General features: G+C 41.5%; 1 protein-coding gene and 1 long non-coding RNA gene across 2 annotated transcripts; one reads left to right on the top strand and one right to left on the bottom strand.

Annotated features, from left to right (window-relative positions):
• The first annotated feature begins 541 nt into the window (after positions 1 to 541).
• On the top strand, positions 542 to 11,294 carry mtfr1l (mitochondrial fission regulator 1-like). Its single transcript, XM_061895924.1, has 8 exons — positions 542 to 664; positions 1,146 to 1,291; positions 2,628 to 2,735; positions 3,983 to 4,092; positions 4,188 to 4,399; positions 5,588 to 5,969; positions 9,154 to 9,309; positions 9,393 to 11,294. Exons 2-7 carry the CDS (start codon positions 1,277 to 1,279, stop codon positions 9,269 to 9,271), a joined length of 945 nt encoding a protein of 314 aa, XP_061751908.1. The 5' UTR covers positions 542 to 664; positions 1,146 to 1,276; the 3' UTR covers positions 9,272 to 9,309; positions 9,393 to 11,294.
• On the bottom strand, positions 5,354 to 11,608 carry LOC133549969 (uncharacterized). The gene is made up of 2 exons (XR_009806210.1): positions 11,403 to 11,608; positions 5,354 to 5,931 (listed from the first exon to the last, which is right to left on the bottom strand). It is a non-coding gene; the product is annotated as an uncharacterized LOC133549969 (long non-coding RNA).
• Positions 11,609 to 12,829: the final 1,221 nt, after the last annotated feature.

The following is a 12,829-nucleotide window of genomic DNA, read 5'->3' as shown; positions in this document are numbered from 1 at the left end:
TCCATTTTCTGCCGCTTATTCCCTTTCGGGGTCACGGGGGGCGCTGGCGCCTATCTCAGCTACAATCGGGCGGAAGGCGGAGTACACCCTGGACAAGTCGCCACCTCATCGCAGGGCCAACACAGATAGACAGACAACATTCACACACTAGGGCCAATTTAGTGTTGCCAATCAACCTATCCCCAGGTGCATGTCTTTGGAAGTGGGAGGAAGCCGGAGTACCAGGAGGGAACCCACGCATTCACGGGGAGAACATGCAAACTCCACGCAGAAAGATCCCGAGCCTGGATTTGAACCCAGGACTGCAGGAACTTCGTATTGTGAGGCAGACGCACTAACCCCTTTTCCACCGTGAAGCCCCCCACAGTTCTAAATGAATGTAAAAAAAAAAATAAAAAAAGGTTTTAAGTGAAAGAGAAATTTTATCCCCAATATAAAATGTGTTTAACGTATTGCGTTAAAATGTTGAATGCGTTTAGGAATTTGAAAACGTTGTTTATGTTGGTATAAAGGATTCTGCAATACTCCATTTAAGCGCTGGGGACGCTGTAACAGAAAACCCAACCGGTTTCCGTTTCCGGTAATGAACGTCAACAACACTGAAAGACGAATAGGAGAAATTCCAACCCTGGTGTACGACCGCTCGTTCCATATTCAATTTGCTGTAAGTTTTACTCTTTTATTTATTTTAGTGTCTCCAACTCTAAACGTAGCGCACAACAAGTAGTCTTTAATATACCTGAGCGTCACGGTCGGTGCTACCTAAGCTAATACTCGGCCTTGTGTGTTGATTTGAGGCTTTTAGCCGCCGGTGCAAATCAGGCGCTATGACAGCGCTACTGTTCACTAATGAGTGCAAACACAATCCTGCTCCTATTTTGACAAGTTATCGTCGTATTTCGCGAAATTAATGTGATGCAGATTTTTTTTTTAAATCAATCAATGACGTAATGAATTAAAAAACGTGACATTTTAACTTGTCTCATCGCACCAGGGACGAAAAAAAAAAAAGTACCAAGTGCTACGAATCAATAATCAAGTTTTTTTTAATGTATATTCAACCGTCGTTTGAGCCTTGTATTGCATTAAACTCGTCTATTGTTTGAGTTTGTTACAATGTTGTGTCCTCTCTTTTTTCCCAACAGATGCTCTGTCTAATCACTAATTTGCATCCCAAGAGTTGTCAGATTAACGAGGCATCTGTTCTGTGAAGTGCTCAGTTTTGAGCCACTACTAGCACCACAGCATCGGTGCTCCCCTGCACTGAGCCATCACCATGGAGACGGACACAGTAAGATGACATTCTGGCCATTTTTTTAAAGGCCTACTGAAACCCACTACTACCGACCACGCAGTCTGATAGTTTATACATCAATGATGAAATCTTAACATTGCAACACATGCCAATACGGTCGGTTTAGTTTACTACATTGCAATTTGAAGTTTCGCGTGGAAGTATCATGCTAAAACGTCGCGGTTTGATGACGCGTGCGCGTGATGTCACGCATTGTAGAGGACATTTTGGTCCAGCACCGTTCACAGCTATAAGTCATCTCTTTTCATCGCATAATTCCACAGTATTATGGACATCTGTGTTGCTGAATCTTTTGCAATTTGTTCAATTAATAATGGAGACATAAAAGAAGAAAGATGTAGGTGGGAAGCGGTGTATTGCGGCCGCCTTTAGCAACACAAACACAGCCGGTGTTTCCTTGTTTACATTTCCGAAAGATGACGGTGAAGCTTAATTATGGAACAGAGCAGTCAAGCGAACATGGTTCCCTACCACATGTCAACCGGCAGGTTTTGGTGAGAAAATGGTGGTAATAAGTCAGCTCTTACCGTAGACATGAGCGGAGCGCTTGCGTCGTTCCTCCTGCACCTGTCAAAGAGGCAGCTGCGGACTCTCTTGCCTCCTCCCACCGACCGCCCCTGACCGTCGGATGCTTCCCCCGTGGAGGAAGCCTCAGCTGCTTTCGCCTCATCGAGAAACGTGGCTTCCCTCGGAGACACTGGCGTTCACCACACCCGTGGCCACGTCCCTCCGACTTTCAGGTTGTACAGGTACGACCATATAATCTCACTAAAACACTAGTAACACAATAAGCAGATAAGGGATTTTCAAAAATTATCATAGTAAATTTGTCTAATATCTGAATCGCTCTGCCGTCTAGTTTTTTTTTTTTCTAGTCCTTCACTCTCACTTTCCTCATCCACAAGTCTTTCATCCTCGTTCAAATTAATGGGGAAATCGTCACTTTCTCTGTCCGAATCACTCTCGCTGCTGGTGGCCATGATTGTAAACAATGTGCGGATGTGAGGAGTTCCACAACCCGTGACGTCACGCGCACATCATCTGCTACTTCTGGTACAGGCAAGGCTTTTTTATTAGCGACCCAAAGTTGCGAACTTTGTCGTCGATGTTCTCTACTAAATCCTTTCAGCATAAATATGGCAATATCGTGAAATGATCAAGTATGACACATAGAATGGACCTGCTATCCCCGTTTTAATTAAGAAAATCTCATTTCAGTAGGCCTTTAAGACACTGCATCGATTAACACTGTCGTTTTCTTGCAAGATTTTTTTGGCATGCACACATGGTTGTGTTTGTCATTTGTCTACAGGAGGTTATTCCTATATGGCAGAACAAGCCTCATGGATCTACTCGAAGTGTTGTGAGAAGAATAGGCTCAACTCTTCCACTCAGACCTCCGCAACGAGCATGTTTTCAGGTATTATTCTCAAATACAGTAGAACTTCGATTTACCAATGCCTCTATTTGTGACCTTTTCTGGTCACTCTGCATCAAAGTTTGGAATTGGGGGTTAAATTACCAAATTATTCCCAAGCGCGGCCACCACTGCGGATGCTCACTGTTCCCCTCAACTCGCAGGGGGTAAACATGAGGAGGGGTCAAATGCAGAGGATAATTTCACCACCCCCAGTGTTTGTGTGACTATCGTTGGGACTTTAACTTTACCAAACCTTTACTTGGCGGCAAATATGCCTATGTGTGCGAACCATGTCTCAGCGTATAAACGCTTTATTCATTCATTAATCTTGTATGCCGTCTGAAGCCATCTGGGCTGCCATTTTGTTGACATCACTTCCTGTTTTAAAGATGCGGGGCCCTCTACGCCACATCCTGATTACATACTGTACTCACAGGCGCGGCCATTTGCCAAGAGATTTGACGGCGAGCAGCACTTCTAATGTGTTTATTTCCACAATTGTCATACCTTGCGCCTGTCACAGCTTTGTCAGCCCAGAGTTTCCCACAGGTCAGGCATCTATTTGTGGTGGTGTGGTCGGGCGGCGGGGGTGGAGAGACAGCGGTGGCGATGACCAAGAAGAACGCGGAGTTGGAATATAATTACAACATTTAATGTACATATTTATATACATATTTATATAATATGTAACTACAAGTTCCATTCACAGACAGAGTCACATGGCTTTTATGAACGGTCGAGCGAGTCAAAAGCGGAAAAAAAAAATATATATATATATAAATATATATATATATATATTTTTTTAATTTTTAATTTATTTGTGGTGGCCGTAATTCTTTTGTGTCGGGCCGCCACAAATAAATTAATGTGTGGGAAACCCTGCAGCCTGTCTTAGAGATCACTTTGTGTGATCAGAAACACTTTTTAACTGGGCGTACGGGACGTTTAAGCTTGCTGTTATGTTGTTGTGGTGCTTGGATAAAAAACAGATTGAACTGTTACCCCCATATGTTGGTTTGAGATGTGTGTGTATAAGTGTGGCATGAAAATGTCTAGCAGTTTTTTACTAAAATAGGGACTTTTGTCGCTGCTAGAACCAATTATTCATGTTTACGTAGATGGCACTATACAAACTTTTAAGTTTGCGAGCTGTGCTCAAGAACCAGTTAAGTTTGTAAATCGAGGTTCGACTGTACTTGAAATGGGTCTTCACTATCAGATGTATGAATTTAGTCTGTACCCATCAGGAACTGCCAGGTCTACCCTCTCTTCGCCCTATGGATGGCCCAATGGTTCCCACCTTAGCAGATATCGCCTGGATTGTTGCAGATGAAGAGGAGACGTATGCCAGAGTGCGGTAAGGACACCGTCCACCCTCAAATTGTAGCACAAGCTAGTATTTCTCCACTTTGTAGGATGAAAGATTGTGTTTGATCACACTTGTCTTTCCAGAAGTGATGCTCGCCCTTTTAAGCACGAATGGAGGCCCACGCCTCTCCTGGTGCTCCACAGAAACTCATCCGTACCCAACTTCCGGCGTGAGGGCAAGCGAGTGGAAGGGCTGAAGAAGCCCGGGGTGACGGCGCTCAACCGCACCACCGCCCTGCAGGATGAGCTGAGCAGGCTCCGAGCACAAATTGCAAAGATTGTGGCCGGTGATACTGGTAAGTCCTAAAGCCTGGGATAGTGGATAGCGGGCAAAGGTATGCTTTTTCTCCGGTTGTCCCTCAGTGGTAAAATGAAAAACGCACTGGTTTTAAGAGTCTTTGTTTTCAAGATGTATCTTCTCGTAGCAGTACACTAGATTAACCATACTTTGCTGTAGGTGAGTTACGGTGTACATACTAAGCGTTCCTACCTCTTAGGAAGTTGCAAACTGCCCCTAAGGTCACCGGACCTCACTGTGTAAACAAACATGGTGTTGGTCGTGTGAGTCTTCTCTATATAAAGACATCCTGTCCGAACCAAAGTCCCTGCAAACATTTAGCTAAGGGAATGCAGACTAATCCACCTGCAACAAGTGCTCAGTGGGAAAATTGTACAAGTTAACATTCTTTTTACCAGTATCAGAAATGCATGTGCCTCACACTACGAAGGTCCCAAGTAGAATCCTGGGCTCAGGCTCGGTATCTTTTTGTGTGGAGTTTGCATGTTCTCCCCGTGACTGCGTGGGTTCCCTCCGGGTACTCCGGCTTCCTCCCACCTCCAAAAATATGCACCTGGGGATAGGTTGATTGGCAACACTAAATTGGCCCTAGTGTGTGAATGTTGTCTGCCTATCTGTGTTGGCCCTGTGATGAGGTAGTGACTTGTCCAGGGTGTACACCGCCTTCTGCCCGAGTGCAGCTGAGCTAGGCTCCAGCGACCCCGAAACGGACAAGCGGTAGAAGATGGATGAATGGAAATGTATGGATATATGGGCTTGGGGAAAAACAGTGTGCATCCCTTTTGTATTGGTGTCTATGTGTGAGTCAGTGGCTGAAGATGAACTACACCTCAATTGGCCGTTGGCTTGTTTGCATGTGCATCATAATGTGGTGCCCGGTACATTTTATTCAGTACCCCAGCAATAATCCAATAAAACCCTATGCTGAAGCTGCTTTTAAATAAAGAGAGCATTGATTAATAATGATTTAATAACATGGTTATTAGTGTGGTTGAAGTCCCAAGAGATAGATGAGACAGAACAACATATTAAAGACATCTCTTAGTACCACAGAATACAGTTAATAAATCAATACCTCTCTCAAAATTGAGGATTATTATCTTTTATATACAGCTTTTTCATTGGCTCTACTACTTAATGCTGTGTAAACCAGCAGTTGATGGTTCAATTCTTGTTTTAATTCCAGGCTCCAACCCCTTAACCCCTGACCTTCTTTCTCCCGATGACACCACCATGAGCTTCTCTATGGCTCCCTTCGAGACCGCCCCTTATCAACCGGCCACTACGGCAGCTGCCTCATTTGTCATCAGCGATGTCACCGAAGAAGAGGAGGAGGATGAGGAAGAAGAAGACAATGACAAGGACATGGTATCCGTGGTGTCCGAGTTGGTCCCTGACCCAATGCCGCCGATCTCAATGACGGCGTCGGCGACTTTCGACCTGGACAGGCCCAGCATGGACTACCGTGAGGCGGAGGAGGACACGGTGTCACTGTCCAAGTCCACCAGCTTTGCAGATGTTATGGACATCCTGAAGGACATGAACCGCATGAAGATGAGCAAAGACAGGTACTGACCTTTTAGTTCATTTACACCTCTAATAAAGTATCTTAAGTATTTTTCTAATGATAGAAATAGGATAAATCTGTAAAAATTTCACCATCAACAAAACTTCATTAACCGCACAGGCAGTTTATTTAAAGTCACTTTAACATTCTTAACTGTCACAAGTGTAAAAAGTTAACCACCATGTAGGTAACAATACCATATGAAATAAACACCTTTTGATGACATGTAACATATAAACAATTAAAGTGTACACGTGTTAGGCTCCAGCTTACCTGTGACCCCCATAAGGTAATCAATTTGCATAGTTGGCCATGACTAGGGATGTAGCATAGGAACATTTCATATGGCGGTTACAGTAACCAAAATATTCAAGGTTATTATTATCACGGCATTGTGAATGTGCTCAAAAATTACTTTGACACACACCAAAATAATTTACCCAAATTTTATTTAAAAATTTGTTAAAATAAGCAGACACACATTAAAATTTTCTTGGCTGAATACATATTAAATATTATTTTGTCTTAAGAGGCATACTATTTTCATTTGAGTCTATAAATATGTTTATCTTCTTCGGTTGTATTTGTAAAAGTTTTAGTGATGTGTATTTTTTTTTATGATAAAGAATAATGGGGTGTTGGGGCACTTCACTTCTGGTTTATGTGACGTGACGTAATTGAGCAGCGTCCACAGTCCGTGAGTTCATCAAAGTGTGGTTATCAATCCCAGTTTTACGATCATTTTAAATCAAAACAGTAATATTAACAGTCGGGAGTTTTGCCGTGGTTTATCATTATACCATTTATTGTTCCTCCCTAGCTATGAAGTATGTGCATGTAATTGCAAAGGATGTTGTAGGATAGTCCAAAGGGGACTGAAAAATAACATCATTCAAACAAATGTGTTTAGAACCACAAATCAACTTTCTTCTTTTGCTAGTCGTTTTTTTTCTACACCAGAAAATGTCACCAAGTGTGTTGCTCGATGCTTTTTAAAAAATAAGTATCTGGGTCTGAATACTAACTACAAATGGCAACTAAATCACTAAGTTGGCAACACTGATCCCCTCCTGCTATGTCTTATTGTTTGACAGATCAGGCGTGTGTGTTAAAAAGCGGAGATACAATGCAAATGCCATCCAATGTAGTATTTTGTGACAACAAGCTAAAGTCACAGACAGTCCCATTATAATGTGTTTTTGAGCAAAGGTGAACATTAGGGGTGTGGGAAAAAAATCTATTCGGATTTGAATAACGATTCTCACGTTGTGCGATTCTGAATCGATTCTCATTTTTTTTAAATCAATTTTTTTATTTAAAATCTTTTTTTTTTTTTTATCTATCAAACTAAACAATACACAGCAATACCTTAACCATGCAATCCAATTCCAAAACCAAACCTGACCCAGCGACCCTCAGAACTGCAATGAACAGAGCAATTGAGAGAAGACACAAACACGACACAGAACAAACCAAAAGTAGTGAAACTAAAATGAATATTATCAACAACAGTATTAATATTAGTTATAATTTCAGCATAGCAGTGATTAAAAATCCCTTATTGACATTATCATTAGACATTTATTAAAAAAAAATTAAAAAAAAAGAACAATAGTGTCACAGTGGCTTACACTTGCATCGCATCTCATAAGCTTGACAACACACTGTGTCCAATATTTTCACAAAGATAAAATAAGTCATATTTTTGGTTTGTTTAATAGTTCAAAAAATATTACATTATTGCAATCAGTTGATAAAACATTTTCCTTTACAATTTATAAAAGCTTTTTACCAAAATCTACTACTCTGCTTGCATGGCAGCAGACTGGGGTAGATCTTGCTAAAATCCTATGTATTGAATGAATACAGAATCATTTTAAATCGGGGAAAAAATTGTTTTTAAAACGAGAATCGTGTTGAATTGAAAAAAAAAAAGTTTTTGTATCGAATCGGGACCCCAAGAATCGATATTGAATCGAATCGTGGGACACCCAAAGATTCGCAGCCCTAGTGAACATGTAGCCACCACAAATAAATTAATGTATAAATGTTTTTTTTGTCATGTCAGCCATTTTGTACTGAGCAGCCAGGACCAGGATTTGTGTGCAACTTTTCCAAGTTGCAATAAGTTGCTGTCCTGCGGTTATCATCAGGGGTGCACCAAGACAACTTTTTCACTTCCGATACAATACTGATATTATTCCCATATGATATCAGCACAAATCATTGTACATACTTGTATTACTTTGTAGTGTGGAATGGTAGAAAAGGTTTGATCAAGTGAAATTACTCAGATTCATTTTTTGAAGTACAGTGGTAATTAGTTTTTGGTGACACCTAGTGGTTGCAATAATTTATTAATTAATGCTAAACGCAGTAAATTGATTGATGTGGACACGATTGTAACTGATACTTTCTAATACACTTCTGCTGTGAAGACTGTATCTGCAAGTAATATGCAACTATAAGTATTTGAAACTTGCTTACATTGAGAAATACTTTGTTTTAGACAAATACTGTTTAATAATTACTTATTACATATGTCTAGCTTGTGTGTTATTGTTTGCTGAGCTGTTGTGTAGCTGTTAGCTCCCTGCAGCATTTAACCTACCATGTTTACCTTTTGTAAATGACTTCACTGAAATATAAGAAAATATCATCTTTGTTTAAGGACTTTTAGATGTTGCTTATATCATAGATTTGACATGCAAGTAGTTATTGAAATGAAAAATGACAATTCAACCTGCTCAGTGGCCTTGTGGTTAGCGTGTCTCCCTGAGACTGGAAGGTCGTGAGTTCAAACCCCATCCGAGTCATACCAAAGACTATAAAAATGGGACCCATTGCTTCCCTGCTTGGCACTCAGCATCAAGGGTTGGAATTGGGGGTTAAATCACCAAAATGATTCCAGAGCGCAGCCACCGCTGCTGCTCACTGCTCCCCTCACCTTCCAGGGGGCGAACATGGGGATGGGTCAAATGCAGAGGATAGTCACACACACACTAGGTGTGGTGAAATTATCGTTGGGACTTTAACTTAACTTTAATATTATCTAATACTTGTGTTTTTAGCTGATAGCATTCAATCGATTCACCCCCTATGTATCATTTTACTGTTGTTCTTCCATAACATTGTGTTTACCTTTCAAATGAGTGCTCCTAAAAGTGGGCTTTTATCCATGTCAGGTACAACAGAGGCTGCACGTCTTTGAGAGAGGAGGACTCGGCCTCTCTGATCTCTGAAGCTCTGAGAAAAAAGTTTGTCTTGAGGGAAGAAGACACCTTGTCCATGAAGCGGAAGTAGCCTGCCTTTCCTCGTCCATTCTCACCCTACTACTCCGCGTAAGTCACAAGGTTCTCATCTTCATGTTATACAAAGCCATGTTGTCTACTTACTCTGGGTTTCTTTCTCTGGTTATTTTTAGGCCTTTCCCATGAACTGTCATGGACCACAACCTCGCTCCTCAGACCTCAGTGCAATAGCTGCCCGCCACAGTTAGAAACACAAAACAAATGTGAACTTTCAGAACTGTATCACATAATATTTTTTTTCCACGTTTCAATGTGTTCTTAACAGACTGGTTCATCTGAGGATGGACTAAATGGACCTTTAGGAAGCGTTTTTTTTTTTTACCCCTCCAGGTTTAAAAATGAGTCTTTTTGCATTTGGTTTTAAAGGTTTTTAATGAAGAATTTCAGTTGTATGCCGTACTTGATAAACTACGGGCTGCATTTCGTGTTTATACAAGCTATATTACGATTTAAAGTGTGTGGCAACTTTATCTTGTGTGAATATATTTCAGTATGCAACAGATTTAAGCTTGTGCCAGCCTATTAGGTGAAGAAAAGTCAGCGGTATGTGTGTTTTACATATCTCTGACAGTGGTTTGAACTTTTTTCACCAATTAACACCTTAGTAAACATTTGGCTCTTTAAGTACCACCGTATTGACCAACATTAAAATGCAGTACCGAAGTAGCCCTAAATTTTCATTAAAAACTAGGCCTAGGGTTTAGTATATTTAATATTTTGGCCGCTGTCACATTACACACAGTTTGAACAGTAACACTGTTTGAATATAGGAGAATAAAACACTGCACTTAATAATTCAAATAAAAATAATTGCAAATAAACTGCGTACTACAGTTTGAGGATCACTGCTCTATAGGAACCTGCCAGTTTGAAGGAATATTCCTAATGACGCCTTACTGTCATTTGCCTGACTTTACTCTCCCAACTGTGCCATTTTGAGTTTTTTTCAACACACCCCATGTTGCCTAACATTTTGGGTTCCCTTTAATTTCGTAAAAGGTCATCAGCTTGCTCACTATTGGAAAGACACAAAAAATACCTTTTAATATTTTGAAGGGGAAAATAAACTTAACATAATATTGGAAAGACACAAAAAATACCTTTTTAATATTTTGAAGGGGAAAATAAACTTAACATAAATCGACTTTTTAACTTGCATTGCTTTTTTTTGTAAATAAAGTTGGACTGCTGTATTGAAGTAGTGTCTTATTATGGATGCCCTCCATGCAGTGTGAGATGTTGCCACAAGGAGGCAGTGTTACACAAGTTTCCAGTTCTAAAACACCTTCATAGATCCCCTTCCAACTTCCAATATATTTGAGTCGAAGCTCCAAAGTCTTTTCTCAAAGATCACTCCCAACAAAACATCTCTTTTGTTTCCCTTAATGATGTCGTCCCTGAGTGAGACACGGTCTATTTTCTGAGAGTCCTTGACCCACTTCACCCACACTATCGTCTGTGGAGGCCCCTGTTAATGAGACTTAGTCAAAATTAGAATCACGTTAAATATAGATGAGGACGGCACACTTTCCTGTGATGAGACCCGTTTAGTATTGAGTTACATTATCTACCTGCTGTGATTATCCAATGTGTTCATTACCCCACCTGTTCTCCCTCATCTTTGTTGGACTACGCACCTCTTTCGACCGCTACACCTGTGTCAGTTGCCCCGACCTGTGTTCTTAACCCTACCTGTTTATTACACCTTCCTGTTTTACTTCGGTCACCTGTTTCAATTGCCTCAGTTGTGTTTACAGCCACACCTGTTTCGACTGCTTTACTGACAGGTCTCAATTCCCACGGCCTTTAGTGGATTTTTCCATCCGTTTCAATTTCCTCAGATTTGTTGACTTCCCCAACTACTGCCTGATCTTCCCCCCATGTATCATTTGCCACTACTTGTCATAATTGCTACACCTGTTACAATTTCAGGCGTGACACCTGTGTTAATAACCTCACCTGTGTCAACAGCCGTACCCACACTTTATTAAATTTTTGGAGTTTTGATTGTTTTACCTCTGTCGATGGCCTTTCTTGCATTGACTTTACACCTGTTTCAATAACCTTACCTGTGTTGAATGACCAGTCAGTTGAGATCGCTTTACCTGTGTCGACGATCTTACCTGTGTAAATTTTCCACCTGTTTCAATTGCTATAGCTGGGTTGATTACCCGACGTCGGTCATCTGTTGTACCCACACTGATTTTTCCCACCGATTGCTCTACTTGTTTCACTTCATCCGTTTTGATTGCTGCACCTGTCTCAATATCCTGGCCTCGGCCGACTGTGATTGCTTCACCTGTGTCAATTTCCTGGACTAAGTTGACTGCCTTACCCACAATCATTTCATCACCTGTGTCAACTTCCACGCCGAGGTCGACTGCCTTACCCACAATCAATTCCTCACCTGTGTCAACTTGCTGGCCTAGGTCGACTGCCATACCCACAATCGTTTCCCCACCTGTGTCAACTTCCTGCCCTAGGTCGACTGTCTTACCCACAATCATTTCCTCACCTATGTCAATTTTCCACCTGTGTCAATTACCCCACCCAGGTCAACTGCCGTCCTCACACTGATTTTCCCACCTGTTTGAATCACGCTACCTGTGTCACTGACCCCATCAGTTTTGACTGCTTCATTCATGTCACTTTCCTTACCTGTGTTGATTACCCCACCCATGTCACCTGCCGTACCCACACTGACTTTTTCCACCTGTTTTAATTACTCTAATTGAGTCAAGCATCCATCCATCCATTTTCTACCGCTTGTCCCGTTCAGATTTAAATGTGTCGATTACCTTTTAGTTTTTCAATCACCACAATAATGACCAACATTAAAATACAGTAGTGCAGTAGGCCTACGTATTCATAAAATACAAGGTAATGGTTAAAAGTATATTTGATATTTTTGTCACAATAACGTTACCCATAATTTGTCATCCAAGTGAGTCTTTGGCATACCACTACATGGAGCGTGTGTGTACCGTCACCGTTTGAGAATCACTGCTCTATGTACTAGATAGAGCATTGGTCGGCAACCCTCGGCTCTTGGATCACTCTGATGTGGCTCAGCTGCATACTTGCCGACCCCCCCATTTTTCCGGGAGGTTTTCCGGATTTCATTGCCTCTCCCAGAAATCTCCCCAGGATAACATTATCTGATTTTCACCCGGACAACAATATCCACTATTCCTCCGTGCGTCGGTTGAGGTGGGCGGGGTTGGGGGGGCCGGGTTTGGTGGTAGCGGGGGTATATAATGTAGCCCTAAGAGTTCGGGATACATTGGATTCTGGGTGTTTGTTCTGTTGTGTTTATGTTGTGTTAGAGTGCGGATGTTCTCCCGAAATGTGTTTGTCATTCTTGTTTGGTGTGGTTTCACAGTGTGGCGCATATTAGTAAGAGGGCTAAAGTTGTTTATATCACAACCCTCAGTGTAACCTGTATGGCTGTTGAGCAAGTATGCCTTGCAGTCGCTTATGTGTGTCTGCAGAAGCCTCATACAACATGTGAATGGGCTGGTAAGCTGTTTGTCAAGGTTGTAGAGCGCGC

Source organism: Nerophis ophidion, linkage group LG03, assembly GCF_033978795.1.
Source record: "Nerophis ophidion isolate RoL-2023_Sa linkage group LG03, RoL_Noph_v1.0, whole genome shotgun sequence".
Classification (NCBI taxonomy): Eukaryota; Metazoa; Chordata; class Actinopteri; order Syngnathiformes; family Syngnathidae; genus Nerophis; species Nerophis ophidion.
This window is presented reverse-complemented; position numbering and strand designations above follow the sequence as displayed.